The 19,715-nt window shown below is 43.6% G+C and overlaps 7 protein-coding genes across 14 annotated transcripts; 5 read left to right on the top strand and 2 right to left on the bottom strand.

The window, feature by feature from the left end:
- Positions 1-522: 522 nt before the first annotated feature.
- On the bottom strand, positions 523-19,216 carry LOC133849552 (carboxypeptidase D). Of its 8 annotated transcripts, none has more exons than XM_062285709.1 (10): positions 19,063-19,208; positions 18,511-18,573; positions 3,506-3,884; positions 3,060-3,392; positions 2,811-2,998; positions 2,342-2,383; positions 1,933-2,228; positions 1,691-1,867; positions 1,538-1,630; positions 523-817 (listed from the first exon to the last, which is right to left on the bottom strand). In XM_062285709.1, the coding sequence occupies exons 3-10, from the start codon at positions 3,700-3,702 to the stop codon at positions 647-649; spliced, it is 1,497 nt and encodes a 498-aa protein (XP_062141693.1). In that variant the 5' UTR covers positions 3,703-3,884; positions 18,511-18,573; positions 19,063-19,208; the 3' UTR covers positions 523-646. The 8 variants fall into 8 exon arrangements, with proteins under 8 accessions (XP_062141693.1, XP_062141695.1, XP_062141694.1 ...); XM_062285711.1 differs by having other exon boundaries at positions 2,342-2,371; positions 19,063-19,207; XM_062285714.1 differs by lacking the exon at positions 523-817 and adding an exon at positions 851-1,412 and having other exon boundaries at positions 19,063-19,216.
- Positions 4,465-5,780, top strand: LOC133849557 (serine protease SP24D). Its single transcript, XM_062285721.1, has 2 exons — positions 4,465-4,697; positions 5,184-5,780. Exons 1-2 carry the CDS (start codon positions 4,489-4,491, stop codon positions 5,713-5,715), a joined length of 741 nt encoding a protein of 246 aa, XP_062141705.1. The 5' UTR covers positions 4,465-4,488; the 3' UTR covers positions 5,716-5,780.
- Positions 6,776-7,822, bottom strand: LOC133849556 (serine protease SP24D). The gene is made up of 2 exons (XM_062285720.1): positions 7,560-7,822; positions 6,776-7,490 (listed from the first exon to the last, which is right to left on the bottom strand). Exons 1-2 carry the CDS (start codon positions 7,781-7,783, stop codon positions 6,959-6,961), a joined length of 756 nt encoding a protein of 251 aa, XP_062141704.1. The 5' UTR covers positions 7,784-7,822; the 3' UTR covers positions 6,776-6,958.
- On the top strand, positions 7,998-8,982 carry LOC133849554 (chymotrypsin-1). The gene is made up of 2 exons (XM_062285718.1): positions 7,998-8,252; positions 8,317-8,982. Exons 1-2 carry the CDS (start codon positions 8,026-8,028, stop codon positions 8,867-8,869), a joined length of 780 nt encoding a protein of 259 aa, XP_062141702.1. The 5' UTR covers positions 7,998-8,025; the 3' UTR covers positions 8,870-8,982.
- Positions 9,625-10,757, top strand: LOC133847845 (trypsin beta). The gene is made up of 2 exons (XM_062283104.1): positions 9,625-9,845; positions 10,223-10,757. Exons 1-2 carry the CDS (start codon positions 9,625-9,627, stop codon positions 10,755-10,757), a joined length of 756 nt encoding a protein of 251 aa, XP_062139088.1.
- Positions 12,216-13,108, top strand: LOC133849555 (serine protease SP24D-like). Its single transcript, XM_062285719.1, has 2 exons — positions 12,216-12,481; positions 12,547-13,108. The coding sequence occupies exons 1-2, from the start codon at positions 12,231-12,233 to the stop codon at positions 13,070-13,072; spliced, it is 777 nt and encodes a 258-aa protein (XP_062141703.1). The 5' UTR covers positions 12,216-12,230; the 3' UTR covers positions 13,073-13,108.
- Positions 13,813-14,786, top strand: LOC133849166 (serine protease SP24D). Its single transcript, XM_062285073.1, has 2 exons — positions 13,813-14,128; positions 14,187-14,786. Exons 1-2 carry the CDS (start codon positions 13,848-13,850, stop codon positions 14,728-14,730), a joined length of 825 nt encoding a protein of 274 aa, XP_062141057.1. The 5' UTR covers positions 13,813-13,847; the 3' UTR covers positions 14,731-14,786.
- Positions 19,217-19,715: the final 499 nt, after the last annotated feature.

Genomic DNA, 19,715 nt, shown 5'->3' with positions numbered 1-19,715 from the left:
TTACGTCCAAATATTTCGTTTTTTGTAGCGGCATGATTGAGAGAACTTTCGATAGATGGCGCCCTTCAGCAAGCAAGTGACTTGCTGTATTTCTGCTTGCTGCTGATTTATGTTCACCTGGTATTTTGTCAACTGTCTGGATCTTTCTTGGCGCTCGTGACGTCAACTAAATCGTCATTGCGAGAAGGACCGATAGATGGCGCGAGTTAGCTAGCAAGTGACTTGCTGTATGTCTGCTTGCTGCTCATTTATGTTCGCCTGGTATTTTATCTGCTTTCTGGAACTTTTTTGGCTAACGTGAGTCACGTGACGTGACGCCGATTGCGATAACGACCGATAGATGACGGCACTTAGCAAGCAAGGAACTTGCTGTATTGCGGTTTGCTGTTGATTGATATTTTTTTTGTGTTTGACAGGACTTGTTTTTGTTTTGCAAAGATAAGTTATATACAAAAAAATTGTGGGGTTATCTAAGAATTAGGCATTTCGATAACAATAAAAAATCCTGAATATTTTCAATGAAAATTGAAATCGTTTATTGGTTGTTTCTTGTTTTAATAATAAATAGACAAACAACTTAGGTCTAGATTCTACACACAAATAAACTTAGCAATTAAAAGAACATCCATAGTTAGCATCAGCAAGCTCAACCGAATATATTCGAGTACAAACTATTTAGTCCATTGCTGATGGTGGACAAGATGCCGTTGTCATTGGAGGCGGCTGTTGCATAGGGCGGGACACCTGGTCTATAATGCTGCGGTGCCTGCATGGGTCGATAAAACGATGGACCTCCAGCCCCAACTCCCTCAACGCGCTGTGAAGATAATGTTGTGTTAAGTTACAAGTGTTTCTAGATTGAAAGCAACTCCGTCACATTTTATTGTCCACGTTAAAAAGCCAAAATAAAACATAAAGAAACAGGTATTTTATCATTTTACAATATTATTTTAACAACAAGAAACACTTAACAATTAGTTGAATCTCTGAATATAACAATCGTAACCAAAACCAGGAAGATCATAAACAAAAACCAGGAAGATATTTTGTAACAATATGGCATACGTGTGAGGTAAGAATTATTGTGATTAATCCTAAGGTATTGGTCAATAACTATTCCATTTTATTTCATACATCCTCTCATCCTACACCAATCATCCAAGTGCAATGTCGTCCATTTTTTCCAAGGTACTACTAGTGGGACTAATTGGTTAGTTAGTTAGTTTCGTTTGTTAGTTATGTGTTAAGCCTTAAGATTAAAGCACTCGTGAGACTCATATTTACACGCCAGATAGATGGAGTAGATGCAGTGGCTCCGATCACATCTAATCTGTGGGCTGATCACGCAGATTACGCGCCGTTGTGCTGCGCTTTGGGGCGTTCGTAGTTGTCGTGGTGGAAGCGATTATATACTGCAGAAGGGATTATGCAGATATGGCAAGCAGGCAGGGAAGGAGAGAATTAGGAGTTACCATCACCATAACCATCAGAGTGAGAAGTGAGAAGAAACACATACTCTTGCAACGGGGACACTTACCTTCGATGCTTGTAATGTGACATTGAGCAGCGTGGGATGCTGTTCCACAATGACAAACTCGACCTCGCGTGGCGCATAGCCCTCGGCAAAGACCTGTAATCGAAAAGAAAATTAAGCAACATTCTAATTGTTTATGAATCTTTCACACATCACCTCAGCCTTATAGTAGCCCGGTAGCAGTATGCGCCAGAACTCGCCGTATTTGGTCGTCTGGAAGCCCACATCACGTCCTTTAATCTTGATGGAAGCTCTCTCAATGGGCATGCCCGCCGGATCGAATACAAAGCCCTGGACGCCACGATGCGCCTCTGCTAGGAATTTAATTAGAGACTGCAAATAAATGGGATTAGCGTCATCTATTATTGTGTTATTTGTTGTTGTTGTGCAAAACTCACCAGTTGATTGTCTTCCCAGTATTTTTTGAGCTCATAGGCTGGTGGAAATTTGCAGCACGAGATCTCCAACGTAATCTCCATGCAGCCGTACCACACATAATTGTAATCCTGCATGCCACCCGTCAATGGATACCAGGCAGCGCCATTCGTAATGCCATTTTCAAAAGCTGGCGTGGCCGACTTGCAGGCAACGCCTCGGGACATCTTGGCGTGATTGCGGGCATAGACCAGGGATAAATGCTTGAAAACATCGTCGTCGGGTGTCAGCGACGGCGCTGCCGAATAGGTTTGAAACACTGCGCCCAGGGGACATGTGGGCAGAAAGAGGAAGAGAGATTGAAAGCACGGGCGAGAGAGAAAGATTAGTTGAGTCGTCCCGGAAAAAGGGGCAAGACGAACGATTACTCACTCGCACAGAGCGCGGACGAACGGCAGATTCCTTTCAGCAGCCATATTGGTGCGAAAGCAAGGATTAAAGTTCAAACAGAGAGAGCATTGTGGGAGAGATAACTTTATAAATCGGAACCAAAAAAACCAGTTGGCTAGACGAGAGCAACGACTGGAATTGTGGGATAGGAATAGGAATAGGAATAGTGTAAGAAATGAGGGAATGAAACAGCCACTAAGCTAGGAACTGGATCGGGAACTAGGATAGGAACGGGGATTCGAACAGAAACTTAGGCACAACATTAGGAAAAGGAACTAAAGCAGATGTTTTAGCCACAGGTTGAGGCAGAAATTGTAACAAGAACTAATGCGACAACTTAAGCAACTAAAGAGAATGAGAGTGCCATAAAAACATGGACGGGGCAAGACGCCTGCATAGATGTCAGAGCAGCTAACAAAGCAGGGGCTGACGCACTTGTGAGACTACTTACTGGAGTTGGGCGTGTTGTCGTACGGATAACTGGCAACTAAAGCGCCACCATGCAGACTGCCGCTCAGAACAAACTGTATTTTGGAGATCCAATCCTTGACCGCATCCGTTTCCGGCTGTCCACGTTTATTGTTCTGCTTAAAGTAATCCGGGAAATTGCGATTCAAATCAAAGCCACGTGCGTTGTAACTGAAGAAGATGAGAAATATTAATTTGCAGTTGACGAATGAGTAATCCAACCAAGACTTACCGCCCCTGACCACCGTCACAGGTGCCTTCCTTCGATACGGCGTAGCCATCGGGGTTCATGGTAGGCAGGATGTGTATGCGTGTGTTGTCCAACAGCCATTTCACATACTGATCCGTGTTGTAGCTGCTGACAAAGTACTGAATGAGATGCAATAGCATCTCACGACCCACCGGCTCGTTGCCATGAATGTTGCCCACATATTTGACATCGGGTTTGCCCACCATATGCTCATACGGCGATGAACTCACGACCATTACCCAGAGATCGCGGCCCTGTATCGATTTGCCAATCGAATAGAGTGCTGTTAGATTGGGATATCGCGCACTTGTGGCCCTGACAACGGACAACGAAAGCGACAACGAAACAATTTGGATTGTATTGAAATGATTATCAATTGATGAACAATGTTTGCGGTTTTCTGTTTTCGGTTTTCGCTTTTGACGTACCTCAAGAATCGAGTGAGCTCCTCATGATCGTGATAAACGAAATCCAGATTTTGGGCATCGGGTAGATAAGCTCGTGGTTCGGGCAATGCCATTGAAAGTGGCTCCGTGGATACGGTCTTGGCATTGCACAGATACTCCGTCGTGTAGAGCAACATCAGCAACAGCAGCTGGCCAACAATTGTGTTTCGCAGTATCATTGTATTGGCTTTGATGGCGATAAGGCGGTCAGCCGATATGACGGTATGACGATATGACACTATGGCCAAGGATGGCTAGATCAATAGCAGTTGGATAGATGGATGGATGGATGGATGGATGGGCTGCTCAACCGTTGACGGTGACGTCAAGTCCACAAATGTGCAGTGCTGGCCAACGAGTGCTGTTGTTATAAGGCAAAACATCAAGATGGATGAGTTGTAGTTGAAATTGTGGTTGCTGTTACTGTTACTGTTAGTGTTACTGTTGTTGTTGTTGTTGTTGTTATTGCTGCAACTGGACAACCTGTTGCTCAGCAAGACCAAAATGACCGCAACGCAACGCGAACGCTACGTGCTTCAATTTGGCCGAGTGCATTGGCCCCAACAAAAAAAAAATAAATAAATAAAAACCTGGGCAACCAAGCGGAGGCACCCAGGCAAACGTGTTCCCCCAGGCGGTGTCTATCAAAGTTCATTGATTTCTCAGTATTTTGCGAATCGTCAGACAGACAGATGGAGAGACAGATCGGCTGTCAGTTGAGACAGTTGGATTCGCCACGCGAATGCGCAGCAATTAGATCAGTTTCTTGTCTAATCAGAGATATCAACCGGATGGGCAGCTCAATTATTTCTCTCGCTCTCTCTCTCTCTGTCTCTCTCTCTGTCTCCCTATCTAACTATCTCTCTGTCCGCCTCTCCTGTTGTGCGATAAGATAACAGCCACCCCGGTGGGAACTATATAAACCTATAGACCTGATCTATGTCCGACCATAAATCGCTAACAAAATGAAGTTAACTGCAACTCTCGTGTTTCTCAGCGCTCTAATCGGTTGCTCTCAGGCCATTGCTGGCGGCGAGGATGCCGTCTTGGGTCAGTTGCCCTACCAGGCGGCCCTCTCGATTGGTGGTTCCTACAACTGCGGTGCGGTGATCATTGCCGAGCGTTATGCGCTCACAGCACTCACCTGCGTCTGCTCCGCCGGCAAGGATACGGCGTAAGTAGCAAACAAACATAATGCTTTAAAGATAAAAAAGCAGCTGTGAAATACCGAAAGGATTCGCAACCGGTTTTGTACTCGGTTTTCTTTTTTCCTTTTTTTTAAAGTCTTGTACTTTTAATGCCCTGAAACTATAGCAGCTACCACGCTCAAGCTTAAAAAGTAATAGCATTTGAGATGTCAACCCTATCGACGTTGTGTTCCCTGCTTAGTTTCGATACAAGGAATATCCAAGGTTTCCTACTCAGTTTTCCTATTAGGATGATTCTTATTTGAGACTCTAGGATTACCTAATCGGTTCATCCGCCTTCTTCTTCCAATTTGTTAAATTGTTTAAACTAAATTCCATCCTGTTTTCCTCCTTCAGTTCAAACTAAGCTCCCCGTGGATCTCATTCTTATTCAATATCCCCAATTTTGTTATCCAAATATTTATTTTATTTGGATTATTCTAATCCTGTTTCCTCTTTCTCGATACCCCTAGTTGGCCACCACAGCTATTCATGGTCTCCGCTGGCTCTGTCGATCTTTACAATGCCGCTCAACGCATTCGCGTCGAGGAAATCACCCTCAGTCCCGACTACAATGAACTGAAGACCGGCGTCGCTCTGCTGCGTCTGGAGTCAGCTTTTGTCTTCAACAGTGACGTGAGTGCGTTGCCTTTGGCCCGCGAGAATCCTCCAGTGGGCGCCTATGTGGATGTCTCTGGCTGGGGACGCACTAAGCAAACCGACACCGACATGTATCGCACCCTGCAAGTTGGTACCGCCATCGTGGAGGCTGACCGCGAATGCAGCCTGGTCGACAATGTGATCGTGGACAATGATCAGGTGTTATGCCTGGGACATGGCAGACGCCAAGGCATTTGCACCGGGGACATTGGCGGCCCAGCTGTCTATCTGGGAGAACTTGTTGGCCTTGCCGCTGATATGCTTGGCGAATGCGGTGGCATGTTGCCTGAGCGTTTCATCAGCATTGCTTCCAACTACGATTGGATTCAAAAGCAGATGGAATAAACAGCAAATCAAAATAAAATCAAGATTCTTTCGACTGCAATCAATACAAAAAATGTGCTCTCTCTCTCACTCTCTCTCTCTATCCAATTCAATCTTATCGGGGCACAATACGTTCAATTAGCGTCGCACTTCATCAGGCATGCCACATTGGGGCCTCTTCAAAAATCCTACTATCGCACCCCCTAATAGTTGTCCATTGTCCATTGTCAGTTGTCAGTTGTATACATAGATACTCGACAGCGTCTTCCACTTCAGCTTATCGCATGTCCACGCCTTTTTTTTATGATACTTTGATTCCATTTAATTCATTATTAGTTGCGATGCTATCTGTTTAAAATAAAAGGCAATTGTTCACTCGAGGGTTTTATTTTTTCCTCAATTGTTAACTCTCAAATACTATCAATACAAACTTCAGTGGCTCCAAATGTTTTTTTTGCTGCAGCTGTTGTCGTTGATCAGGAATTTGTCGGTTCAAGTATTTTATTCCTTTTAACTGTTACGCGATGTGCGATAAACTGACTAAGCGCTCCTACCTTTCAAGTACAGAGTCTTAAAACATATAATTTATGAATGAACATAAAATATCAAGCTGATTGTTTGTGAATTCAAAAAAAAACAAAAAAATTGGCAGCTTGCATAATAAATAAACTATGTAAAAAGTTGTGCAATATTTCAAAAATCATATGTCGTCTCTTGGGACGTAACTCCAGACAGATTCATTACAAATGAGTTTTGAAACTCAATGAATGAGAGAATAAAATACTTAAGTTTATAACCTCTTAAATTTAAATTATGAGAGTCGAATAAGCTTCAAGTTATATGAAATACTATGGATTAAAATGAAACTGCATCGAGAATAATTGCCAAAACTTTAATATTTAAATGTATATTACTTATGACCTTAACCTTTAAGCTGGCAAAAACCAGAAATGAATTTCAGAAATTGCAGTGTACAATATTTCGGCAAACTTTGTCATATATGTACATATGTATGTTAAATGCAATCGAGTCTGAACGATAAAAAAACGCGATGATCTCATGTCTCTGCAATGTAAGTAGGAAAGATTTTTGGCCTCTAAAAAATACCCAATGTAACCGGAACGCATCCCACTTCGAGTCTAAAACACGCTGACCAAAAGCCAAACAATTTTATTACAATACCCTTATAAAGTAACTAAATAAAGCAAAATTGTGAGTTCGACTGCATCTGATCTGAAGCTTAAGAAGATCTCAAGGTTCAGGTTCAAGGAGTATTCTCGCTGATCCAGTCACGATAGTAGGCAATATTGAGGAAACCATCGGGATTGCTGCTACCACAGCCGCCCACATAGAAGCTACCGATGCCAACCAGTTGATTGTTGTAGACAGCCGGTGCGCCAGCATCGCCAACGCAAATGCCTTGCGCCGTTTGGGTATCTGTGGGGGCCAAACAGAGGAGACCCTCATCCTGCAGATACAACTGCTGCTGACACTGGGCATCGCTGAGCAACAGCTGGGTGCCCACAATCAAGCGGTGGCTCAAGGCACCCGAATCCTTCAATGAACCCCAGCCGCTGAAGGTCAAGGCAACGCCAGCTGAAGGCAACTCAGTGGCTAAAGTAATGGGCTGGGTGTTGGCATTGAGGGTGAGCGGCGAGTGGAGCACAAGCAGCGCCAAATTATTCAGGCCATTGGCATAGGATTTGTGGACAACGATACTGGAGACGGTGACCAATTGACCGCCAGCGGAACGTTGAATGCTGCCAGCGCGGACAGTAAAGCTTCTAGCTGGATAACTGAGTGGATTAGAGCGGTATTAAAGTGACGTATACAAATGACAAATGACTTCCAAGTAGAACAGCTACCTTTCAATGCTACCGCCACGTGTGACGCAATGCGCTGCCGTCAGGACAACTCTATCGCTGATTAGGGCACCACCACAGATGTGGTCACCTTGAAACTGGAGCGAGACGCTGTAGGGATGCGAACCCACGGCAGCCGATTCGCCATCGACCAAGCGACTCGACTGGGCGGACACACAGCTCAGACAGAGTGCCGCAAGAAGAGAGACGAGCAATTGCGACGACATTTCTGGGGGAGATTTCAAAGTCGTACTAATTGCCCGCCGGCTGAAACTTGCGACATTTATACGGGCGCCGTATTAGTTCATTTTATTGCCCCAACGAAGACTCCAAATACGTGTTGGCAAATCTAATCGAGCGGGGTCAGTAATAAACAACATGGCCACTTATCGTTCAGCTGACCAGATTAGATGCAACTGCGGAACGAAGCGAACGTATTACCAATCAGTTCAGTTTCCAATCCAACGCCATGATTGCCTCACGTACACTCTCCGTTCTCTGCATTTGCATTGCCTTAGGTCTGGTGCTGGCCTCGCCGCAGGGTCGTCTGCTTGGCTCCGAGGATGCCCAGACCTCAGAGTTTCCCTGGGTGGCATCGTTGCGTCTGAACAAGGCGCATGTCTGTTCGGCGAACATTATTTCCGCGACGCAACTGCTCACAGCTGCTCACTGTGTCTCCAATGTGGGCACCACACCGTAAGTTAGCTCTTGGTCCTGCTCTTTATCCTCCTCACTCACTTCAACTTTCTACTACTTTCAGAGTGTCTGTGGATCAGCTGACGGTGCGTGTCGGCAGCATCAATCAATTTGCCGGTGGCAGTTTGGTGGACGTCAAACAGGTTGTCATCCATCCATCGTATGGCAACTTTCTGCATGACTTGGCCATTTTGACACTCAGTGAGGCATTGACCTTCGGCGACAAGATCAACAAAATCGCCTTGCCTGCACCTGGTAACGATACCGACCCGGAAGTTGAAGAGGTGCCAGCGAATGGCACACCCGTCTATGTGACCGGTTGGGGTGAACAACTCGATGGCACCTCCAACTACAAGCTGCAGAAATCCAATCTGAATGTGCTGAGCAAACCATACTGTGAGCTCTCCGCTGGCTATGGCTACGATTCGGTCTTGTGCCTTTCGCATGCCGAGAACGAGGGCGTCTGTCGTGGCGATGATGGTGGCTCCGTGGTCGATGATGATGGTGTCTTGGTTGGCGTTGTTAGCTTCTTCTTTGGCAACTGCGGCACCAAATATCCCGACATCAGCTCTCGCATCTCCTACTATTTGTCATGGATCGAGGCCAACGAGCAGTAGGATCTCCTGTTAACGGAGTTTCCCCCACAATCAATCAACCACATGTATAATTTTTTTTGTATATTTTTTTCAAGTGCATAAAGTTTGTGTTTCTTGCTGACGGGAATATTGAGCGCGTGTTGTACCTTGATTTTATGGGTGGTACGGCACTATAACTATACTAGATATACTCGTATATGTGCGATTCGATCATTTTACAATGGCCATAAATTTCCCAGTTTTATTTTTTTTTTCGCTTGGTCAACTAAACATGTGTATATGGTCAATACGAGGGCTATCGATAGTGTGTTCAACTGCCAATCACACTGATAACAAGGCCTAGCCAAAAAGAGAGCGCAAAGTAACCAAACGATAGCAAGTCAATTGCTTTTTTTGAGCTAGTCGCTGATCATAATGAGTCACAAGAGACAAGCCATTGGCTATCTCTGGTTCTTCCCGTTGACTTTTCAGTCAAACTCTTCGTCCGTCGTCCCTGATTGTCCCCCCAGCCCTGCAAGTGTTCCGTCCCTGCCATTACGCCTTTCACCGCCCGCCCGCCCGTCTTTGGCAGCTACTGCCCGATTATTGCGAATTTTAGTGCCCACACAATCATAACAAATAATAACGCTGAAATTAGCTGCTGACTGAATTGACGGCTCGCTGCGATAAGATTAGATTTAGAGTAGCCAGGCCACGCCAGGAGTAGTGATAAGCTTTCCGTACGCTTTTGGCCTCCAATGGGGCGTCATTTGCTTTGCGCACTCGACAACGACAAGATGATCAAGCTAACCACTGCACTGTGCCTGCTCATGCTCCTGGCTGGCGTCCACTCCGAGACGCCACAGGGACGCATTTTGGGCGGCGAAGAGGCGGCCAACGATGCCACGCCCTATGCGGTGTCGCTGCGCGTGGACAATGCGCATGTCTGCGGAGGCAGCATTATTTCCGCATCGAAGTTGCTCACTGCCGCCCACTGTCTCTATCGCGATGGCAAACTGTAAGTTAAAGCCTCTACGGAGGCACACAACACATTTTATAGAATAATATAAAGTAACTCGGTGGTGAATAAGTAAGTTAGTTTTCTGGAGAGTTCGCCTATGGAGGCTAAACCTTTGGAGAGTAGCTCTCTGTGGACAAACAGACTACTATTCAGGAGACACACAATCCGGAGAAACTAACTAACTTTTGGAGTCTGATGCACTAAAAACTTCCCTCCGGGAGAACAGCTTTTTGCGGACTAAGCCTCTGGAGATTGACTCCCCACAGACAAACTATATTTGCATTAAACCCCAGTTGACCAACTCTCCGTTGATCTAACTCTATAGAGATAAACCAAATCAATTGATTAACCCTTTTCTCTCTGCTCTCTCGCAGCATCGACAGCAGTCGCATTTCGGCCCGCGTTGGCAGCCCCAATCAATATGCCGGCGGACACGTTGTGACCATTGCCTCCTATTCCATCCACCCGGACTATGATGCGCTGGTTAACAATCTGGCTGTCATCACATTGAACACAGCGCTGGAGTGGACAGATCGCATCAAGGCCATTGAATTGACTGGCGCCGATGAGGCGTTGCCCGCTGAAGGCGCTGAGATTAGCGTTGCCGGTTGGGGCACCACCGTTGATGGCGTCTCCTCATTCAGGATACGCAAACTCAACCTTACGTTTGCCTCCGAAGCCGTCTGCTTGGATGCCTACAGCGATCACGATGCCAGCTCGAGCTTCTGCCTCGCTCATGCCCTTAAGGAGGGCACCTGCAATGGCGATGGTGGCGGAGCCGCTGTCTACAATGACAAAATATTGGGCGTCGTCAATTTTGTGGTCGGTGCCTGTGGCTCACGTTACCCCGATGTGTTTGTTCGCGTCGCAGGTTATTCCGATTGGCTGCAGGAACAGTTGCTTGCCTAGATACCGAAATGAACCGAACCGAAATGAACAAAACAATTCCAGCTAATTATATAACCATTAATCCCTAACTATAATCTGTGGTCGAGTTTTCTTTCAGCGGGTGGCATCGAAAACTTGTTAAGATCATTGTCCAATTTGCTTTTTGTGTATTTTTATAGCAATTATATTCAGATCTATTTGTTGGCATATGCTGCATTATACTTTTAGTTTTCCAAAAAGTCTCTGGCTTAAACTATCTTGAAAGAATTCCTTGAGAGAATACCAAAGAGCTTATCGACTTGTTTCTCCAACATTCTCATATTTCATTCTTTCCCTTGTGTTGTGCTTCTTCTGATTAGCTGAGACATTTCCCAGAAATTCCCTTTCCTGTCTCACGCCCTGAAACCTGCAATTCCCCCAATGTTTTAACAGTTGCAACAAGCTTTAAATTAGACGATAAGTTGATTATTGATATCGCCTATGGATAGTCCACGATGTGACCTCAGTCAAAGCGTCAATGGCGTTGATAAGAGAGCCTGAAATAACTACAATTTAGATCAACTTTTATGACTAGGCCACATGGATAAGATTGACCCTATTTGTAGACGGAAGCCAATAATTTTTATTATAGTACATCATTATTAGTCGAAACTCAAAATTGCATAATTTTATAAAGATGAAAACATTGAAGGAGAATTTGAAATATATTCTATAGGAATCAAGCTTTCAATCAAAATGTTGGGGAAGTAATTTGCCTTGTTGTGACGCATACGCGGCGATGAATTCGTTGTGAAATGTGTTGTCTATATTTATGACTAGACTAGAAATTATTTGTGATCCAGATTGACAAGAAACTTGCTTTCAATCACTCGTGATTTGTAAATCACAAGACTAAAAATACATGGCAAAAATACAGGCGAAGAGTCTACAAATAAAAGTCCAAAGTCTGTAAAATTCAAAACAATATAATCGAGCCTACATAATCTCGGGTAATTTTAGTTGAAGATCTTGAGATCTTGAGGAAGAGCTTTACATCCTAAGAAAAGAATTAACAATGCTTCTGGTTATGCAATCTAGTCTTAAGGCGCCCTCAAGGTCTTTTAGCAACCTTAAAAATATTACACGCAAGATCAATGAAAGTTGTTGAGTAACTAAGCAATTTACAATCTACAACAATCATTATTATAGACACAAATATCAGCAATGCTATGATAAGGAGTGAGCTTAAGTAGAGGACAAAATGCTTCCTGGATTTTCCCCAGAATTCGCGTAATTCTCCCGCAATAAAACAATAAATTTAAAGATTGGAGTAAAACCCATGACGGATAAGCTCGCTCGCTCGCTCGTTCAATTAATAAAAATCAATCGGATTATAATCACTAGAATTGAAATAAATCTTATCACGTGGCGATAGATAGCTAGATAGCTAGAACCCGAGACGGCTCTCCGCATAAATACATTGGTTTTACTGCTATAACGTTTCACTTTTCAATCATGTTGCGAGCTGTAATATTTGTACTATTTTGCTGTCTAGCCTGTCTAGCGTTCACCTCGGCTGCTCCACCAGTCATCGAGGGTCGTGTGGTTGGCGGTGTGGATGCCACAATCGGTCAATTTCCTCATCAGGTCTCGCTGCGTCAATCCGGCTCACACATTTGCGGTGGCTCGATCATCTCCCGCGATTACGTCCTGACGGCGGGACATTGCGTCAGCTCCCAGTTTGATAATGGCACAGTCTCATCCATGTAAGTATTCTATTCTCGTATTCTGGTGAAGATCTATTGTAAAATCTTAATGCTGTTCATTGCAGCACTCCCGCCTCGCTGCTGAGCATTCGCGCCGGCACCTTGGATCGCTTCTCGGGCGGCATGCTCATCAATGTGGAAGAGGTGCATGTGCATGACCAATACAACAGCTTCTGGTTCGATGTGGCAGTCTTGAAACTCGCCCAGCCACTGATCTTCTCCAGCCAGCTGGCTCCCATTCCCCTCGCCACAGAGGACACACCGGCCAACAGCGACGTGATCATCTCCGGCTGGGGTCGTCTCACCACTGGCGGCGATGTTCCACGCACCATGCAATGGAATACACTCAGCGCCATCTCCAAGTTGTCGTGTGCCCTCTCTATTGCCGTCTACAGGGACGATATGCTCTGTCTGGCTCATACGTCGGGCAATGGTGCTTGCAACGGAGACTCTGGTGGACCAGCGATCTTCAACGGAGAACTTGTCGGTATTGCGGGCTTTGTTGTCGGTGGCTGTGGATCCTCGAGTCCCGATGGCTATGCTAAGGTCTTTTATCATCGCGACTGGATTATTCAACATGCCAATTTGTGAACAATTAGTTGCGTCAATAAAAAATGATAAGCTAAACTATCTAGAAATTAGTACTTGCTCTTTAACTTAGGAGCAACCTACTTTAAGAATTATTCTTGGTTTAAGTTTGCTTTTGAGGATCCTTTAGGACAACACCGGTTCTACGTTTTAACTAAGTCTAACCTAGGGTTTGGATCAGTTTAAATTTTCTCCATTTACATAGTGGTTTTTTTCTGACTTCGTCTGTAAGTTTGGTTTCTCATCAAGTTACCTTATTTTTGACAGCATTCTTATGTTAAACTTCATCAAAAGGTTCCCATTGTTAGAGGTGTTAAAATAACACATATTTTCAAAGTATTGTTTATAATCTTAAATGTTACATCTTAAGCCTTAAAAAAACTTCAAATGTAAACAGTTTATTACCACTTTTAAAACTTGGGGAACCCCTTCTACAAATGGTTGCTCTAATTATATCCTTGCTTTCCTCATATGTATATCGCTTCGTCCGTTGCCGATTAGCAAAGTTGCGTCGCAATTCAATTATCAATTGGGCTTAGTCGAATACACATGATGTGATGCAGGGCCATGCTGGTGTTAATGGCACGTGTTGGGTAATTAAGGTGCTCGTTATACAAGTATAGTATGTAAGTCCGATAAGCGAAGTTACCCGCCACCCTCGATGATCGACTTGACTGTGGCTAACATTGACACTGACATGCTGCGCGTCTGATGAGTCCGGGCCATAAAAAGCACAGTTGAGACGGCATTGAGCACACAGACATCCGGGAGTAGTTCAATGTCAAACAAGTGTAGTATGCAATTGCTGGTGAATCTATTGTTGCTCGCGCTGAGCATCGGCGACAGCTGGCAACAGCTGACAACGGAAGCTGATCTCGATTTTGAGGAGCCGGGCTTCTCCATTGGACCACGCATCGTGGGCGGCCGTCGAGCACGAGCCGGTCAATTCAAGCATCAGGTATCGTTGCGTCATCGTGGCCAGCACACCTGCGGCGGCTCAATCATCTCACGCAACTACGTCCTGACAGCGGCACACTGCGTTCAATTTGGCTCCAATGTGTAAGTGTAGTGGAAAATAATATTCAGAAGAGTCTGTAATGTATCTCCATCCATTTAGTGTTCCTGCCAATCAGTTGGCTATACAGGCGGGCAGCCTGAATCTCAACAGCCATGAGACCTATGTGGATGTTGCCAACGTCAAGGTGCATCCCAGGTACAATGGTGGCGGTGTTGGCTACGATGTTGCCGTGCTGCGTCTCAAGTCCAATCTCAATTTCAATGCCAACATGGGTTCCATTGAATTGGCTCGCAATGATCCGCCCACCAACTCCAGTGTCTTCATCTCCGGTTGGGGTGCCATCTACCATGGCGGCCCCATCTCCAGGGAACTGCTCTACATCCAGGTGCTCAGCATTAGCCGCAATCAGTGCACCAGTCGCTACATGCGCAATCTACCGGAGACCACCATGTGTCTGTTGCATGGCGCCAATCTTGGCGCTTGTCACGGCGACTCCGGCGGTCCGGCTGTCTACAATAATCAGCTGGTGGGCGTCGCCAGCTTTGTCCTCGGCGGCTGTGGTCGCGAGGCACCCGATGGTTATGAGCGCGTCTCTTACCTTCGCAGCTGGATTGTCGCGAATGCCGAACTTGGCAGTGCATAAATGCTTCTACTATACTTGACTAAATAAATTCAAACTTTCTCAATACTACAGCAGAACCTAATAGACTCTCTAGTAATGTTAGTAAAGGATCTTAAGCGAATAAGAAATTTTAGAAACTCATTTCTGGTCATGGGATTTTAATATCCTACATAAGGAAAACGTTGTAGGATTGCTTGACTTAATAAATTCTAACTTTTTCAATACTACAGCAGAACCTAATAGACTCACTTGTAATTTTAGTAAAGGGTCTTAGAAGAATAAGAAATTGTAGAAACTCATTTATGGTCATGGGATTTTAATATCCTACATAAGGAAAACGTTGTATATCAATACTACAGCAGAACCTAATAAACTCTCTTGCAATTTTAGGAAAGGGTCTTAGAAGAATAAGAAATTGTAGAAACTCATTTATGGTCATGGGGTTTTAATATCCTACAGGAAAACGTTGAACGATTGCTTTGCTTAATAAACTTGAACTTGTTTAACACTACAGCAGAACATAATAGACTCTCTTGTAATTTTAGTAAAGGGTCTTAGGCGAATAAGAAATTTTAGAAACTCATTTGTGGTCATGTGATTTTAATATCCTACATAAGGAAAACGTTGTAGGATTGCTTGACTTAATAAATTCTAACTTTTTCAATACTACAGCAGAACCTAATAGACTTTCTTGCAATTTTGGGAAAGGGTCTTAGAAAAATAAGAAATTCTATAAACTCAAGTATATGACTTTTATATCCCACATAAGGAAAATTTGTAAGAATTAAAATGTGTTTGCAAATACGATTTCAGAGTTACTTTTTTAAAGTAAAGTGTCTCAAAGAATACTAAATATATCTTATTTATTTGAAATCCTATAAAGGCATATCCTACATATTTGAACACTTGGAACATTTACAGAAAATAAAAATATCTTAACTTGAAATGGGATAACTGTTCTATGTTCTTTGTTTATAGGGTATAGAACAGTCAACTTGGCCAGCAAATTAAAGGACTTGTGACTCAGCTTTGCAAATTATCTGCGTTTAATGTATGCAAGTTTTCATCTCATTTTAGCACTGGAATTCCCGGAACTCGTATGCTCCATTTCCGTTTAAATCCAAAAATAAATCAAGTTCTTTTTATCGCTGTTTGAATGGCGTTAAAAGAGTGTCTCTCTGAGTTATCAGAGCGTAGCTAGAGCTCAGCTCAGCTCAGCTCAGCTCATTAACTGACCCGCCCCGCCAGCCACCGCCCCTGTGACCCTCTTGTCACCAAGAGGAGGCCATCAACAACAACAAAAACAACAACAACAACAACTGCGTTAAAGACAACTATGTGGAGTGTCGACCAGCGACCCCATCAAATCCGTCAGATACAATTTGTGAAAGTGAAAACTACATTGAGAGCAACTCTGGATGTTTGGTGTGTTTATTCAGTAATTTTCCGTCTTTTTTTTTATTTTCGTTTTTTGTTTTAGTTTTTTTCCAGGCATTACAAACCACTTAACCACCAACATGGCCCCTTCCCATCCTAACCATCCCCTTTCTCCGACCACATACTCGTAAGTCGGCGTTTAATGATTTTGTTTTGGTTTTCATTTAACTTGTCTCACATAATTCGTAGTCGCCAGCTTTTGAAGAGTTTTTCTTCCATTTTCATTTCCATTTCCATTTCAATTTTAATTTCCTCCCGCCTGGCCCCCCCGCAATAACCCATCCCTGCGATTCGTAATTATCGTACGTGGCATAGCATTTGTCAGTTCATCCATCTCGCAGCCAAGTGTAAAATGCGGCTTAGCATGCAATTCATGTATGTTGAAATCGCAGTTGCCAAGTCATCGAACTCATTAATCCCTCTATAATGCGAGTACTCTGCATACTGATTGCCCAGAAGACAAAACACTCACTTTGATATACAAATTGATACGATAGAGTCGAAAATATAATTTAAATATATATATATTGAAACTACTAAATAGCTCATTTAAGATATTTTAAAGAGAAATAGTACTATAAAAAAGAAAATCTTTATAGTAGTTCATTATGCAGATGATGAAACATAGCATGACATTTATTATATAGTTGTCTTCTATTTGCAACAAGAGCACCCTGTAGAAAGAAGACTATTCAGATAAATAGAAACTAGTTTACTTTCAACTTGATTCACAACATTTGTGAATTCCAAAAATACATAGATATTTGTTTTCTGAATAATTGATTTGTATATTTGCAATTCCTAATGCAAGCTTAAGCTTCTGGTTATTATTAAGTCAGTTCAATTTTAAATAATGGCAACGAAACTGTGAGTTACGCTGAACTTTGATTGCACAATATGCAAAATCCTATGTTGGGATTTGTTTTACGCTCCTTTGCGATGGTAAGGAAAGATTTCTTATACAAATTTCAAAACAGATAAAAATAAAAATAGTTGTCTCTTACTTTAAGATAATCTTCAATTTTGTGAAAATAAGAAAATAATCATTTGAGATTTAGAGTTCAAAGGTTCAAATTAAGCTTGACTGTTGCAGCGATAAAAAAAACTAATTAAGAACTGTTAATTTAAGGAGAGATCTCTCATCGAGTGCAAATGCATTGGAAGTAACGGATTTTCGATGCATTCAAATCGACGGCAATCGAAGTGCAATCGATAGCAGTGGAACTTGTTTATCGGCTAAACGAAGATCCAAAAGAAGAGCTTGGGGCAATTTCACCTGTGCCACTTCCACGACAAAAAGCAAATTCACATGCATTTCGATTCGCATGTGGCACAACTACAGTTAAAGTTGCTGCTGCTGATATTGTTGTTGTTGTTGTTGTAGTTGTTGTTGTTGTGACTGCTGTTGCAATTGGATTTTGCGTTGGCATGGAAAGTAATCAAAATTGAAAGCACGCTCCTCGCCCCGCCAACCACATTGGAAAACAAAAAATGCAACCAGATTAAGTGGCTTTTAATGGACATTTATGCAGCCTGGGGAAGGGGCGAGGTAAGGGGACCTGAAGAAATGCCAAAGGCAAGCAGTGATGATCAATAGCGGGGCCTCAGAGCGCACTTGATAACGGGTTTCTAAATCCGGACGCAGTCGACGTCGACGGCGACGTCAGCTGGTGACGCAGCGTAGGAGAAAAGAGGGGCGAGACAGAGCAAGAGAGAGAGAGAAAAGACAAGAGTGGAGTCGACAGAGTTAACCCACTAACCTTGTTACTGTTTAATGTCTCGTCGTCGGCAGAGTCTCTCGGTCGTGGTCGTGGTCGTCGCATTGAAAGTAGCTGTCAAGTTCAATGCTGTCGCTGCTGCTGCTGCTGCTGTGTTGCTGCTGCGGCGGCGACGTCGACGTCGACAATGGCCATCGCGGAAGCGTCAGCAGAGAAAGCAGTGCGAAAAGGACATGACGCGGAGAGAGTGACGTCGCAACGTCAGCAGAGGCATGCGCACTTACTTACTGGGTTAGTAGTGTGTGTGTTTCTCTGCATGTGTGTGGGGTAGGTGGAGTGTGCGGGTGGCTGCTGCCAGACTCTCGTTTATATAACAACAATAAACTGCATGCAGTTGCTGCCGACGTCGTCGTCGTCGTTGTCGCTGTCGTTGTCGTGGTTGCTTGCAATGACCTTCACCTTGGCAATGGCAGTGGCAACACAACTACAACTGCAACAGAGCTGCTGGCCTTGCCACTGTCTATGTCTATGCTGCTGGAAGGAGGTGGCAACCTTGATCTTCAAATTGTGCACGTGCTTGCACATGCATTAAGTTCATCAACATACTATATACATAAATACATATATAACAAAAAGGTTAATTTACCTGCACTTTTCAGTTGCTTGCGTTGCTGCTGTTGGCGTCGCTGTCACTGTCGGCGTCGCAAAACTGCAAATAGAATATTTGCATAAAAACAATCAGCTTTCAATTCAATTCAACGCTCTTGCCGGGCTTCCAATTTCTTCACACACACACACACACACAATTCCAATTTATGTCGCCAACAACAAAAATGTCATGCTCACAAAAAAAACAAACAATAACAAAATAGAAAAATACACACAAGGCGCATCCAAATTCTTAGGCGTCAAAAAAAAAAGCAAAAAAAAAAACAAAAGTTTCTCTTTACGCCTACGCAACGGCAACGAGGAGGATGATAGTGTAGAGGGGAGGGAGGAGGAAATAGGTTCAATTAGCACGCACCGCACACGCACTATGGTGAGGCCATAAAGCAGCAACAATGGCCAAAAGAAAGGGGAACGACAACAATAACAAACCACAAAACAATGTAAATAATCAACAAAAATCGTTTTGCTTTAAGGAAGCGTGTCTTTTGCTTCTGCTTGAACTTTAACCGTTTTTTTTTTTGCTTCTTACTTTCGAAGCGTTGCGAGTGTTTTCGGCGGTGCGAGCGAGACAAACTGCTGCTAGAGAGAGAGTGATTGCCAAAGAGGAGCAAGTAAAACGCGTCCGTTAACCAGCGCCGTTAAAGTTCGACTGACAGACATTGCTTGTGCTCTAAGCCAAAAACCAGACAGCGGCCGTGGACGTCGACTCTGGCGACGCTGGCAGAGCGGCTGGCAGCAGCAGCAATGGCATCCGGCGCAGCGTCCGACAGTTTGGCAGAGCTCGATTTTGATTTGATATAGTACATAGTATATTACAAATATCACTTGACGACAAAACCATTAGTTTTATGTTTAATGTGAAAATTATGTCTACTTTTGAAACGTGAAACGAGAAAACGCTCTTTACTTGCACAATTAATAATTGGCGCAAAAAAATCGGCGTTGGAGATTCGGGAGCACAACGGTTCCTTTTGTATTTTACTTCATTTTTACATTACATTTGAAATTTGTGCTATTTTCACGTTATTATTAACATTATCATTCCAAATTAAGAGTAACTTAAATAAAACTGAATTTAAATTTGAATGCAGTTAAGTTATCGCGCTGAAATTTGAAGTTTCAAACGTAACGGTTACTAAACAGTTGCACGCGCTGGTTCACGAATTGTAGCAGTGCAGCGTA

The sequence above is a fragment of the Drosophila sulfurigaster genome, chromosome X (assembly GCF_023558435.1).
Source record: "Drosophila sulfurigaster albostrigata strain 15112-1811.04 chromosome X, ASM2355843v2, whole genome shotgun sequence".
Lineage (NCBI taxonomy): Eukaryota > Metazoa > Arthropoda > Insecta > Diptera > Drosophilidae > Drosophila > Drosophila sulfurigaster.
This window is presented reverse-complemented; position numbering and strand designations above follow the sequence as displayed.

Coding starts and splice junctions, on each gene's coding strand:
- LOC133849554 (XM_062285718.1), top strand. CDS start 8,026: ATGATTGCCTCACGTACACTCTCCGTTCTCTGCATTTGCATTGCCTTA. Junction 8,253..8,316: donor TCCAATGTGGGCACCACACC/GTAAGTTAGCTC, acceptor TACTACTTTCAG/AGTGTCTGTGGATCAGCTGA.
- LOC133847845 (XM_062283104.1), top strand. CDS start 9,625: ATGATCAAGCTAACCACTGCACTGTGCCTGCTCATGCTCCTGGCTGGC. Junction 9,846..10,222: donor CTCTATCGCGATGGCAAACT/GTAAGTTAAAGC, acceptor GCTCTCTCGCAG/CATCGACAGCAGTCGCATTT.
- LOC133849552 (XM_062285709.1), bottom strand. CDS start 3,702: ATGATACTGCGAAACACAATTGTTGGCCAGCTGCTGTTGCTGATGTTG. Junction 2,384..2,810: donor CGACAACACGCCCAACTCCA/GTAAGTAGTCTC, acceptor TCGCACCAATAT/GGCTGCTGAAAGGAATCTGC. Junction 1,631..1,690: donor CGGGCTACTATAAGGCTGAG/GTGATGTGTGAA, acceptor TTTCGATTACAG/GTCTTTGCCGAGGGCTATGC.
- LOC133849166 (XM_062285073.1), top strand. CDS start 13,848: ATGTCAAACAAGTGTAGTATGCAATTGCTGGTGAATCTATTGTTGCTC. Junction 14,129..14,186: donor GTTCAATTTGGCTCCAATGT/GTAAGTGTAGTG, acceptor CCATCCATTTAG/TGTTCCTGCCAATCAGTTGG.
- LOC133849557 (XM_062285721.1), top strand. CDS start 4,489: ATGAAGTTAACTGCAACTCTCGTGTTTCTCAGCGCTCTAATCGGTTGC. Junction 4,698..5,183: donor TCCGCCGGCAAGGATACGGC/GTAAGTAGCAAA, acceptor CGATACCCCTAG/TTGGCCACCACAGCTATTCA.
- LOC133849556 (XM_062285720.1), bottom strand. CDS start 7,783: ATGTCGTCGCAATTGCTCGTCTCTCTTCTTGCGGCACTCTGTCTGAGC. Junction 7,491..7,559: donor CGTGGCGGTAGCATTGAAAG/GTAGCTGTTCTA, acceptor TAATCCACTCAG/TTATCCAGCTAGAAGCTTTA.
- LOC133849555 (XM_062285719.1), top strand. CDS start 12,231: ATGTTGCGAGCTGTAATATTTGTACTATTTTGCTGTCTAGCCTGTCTA. Junction 12,482..12,546: donor AATGGCACAGTCTCATCCAT/GTAAGTATTCTA, acceptor TGTTCATTGCAG/CACTCCCGCCTCGCTGCTGA.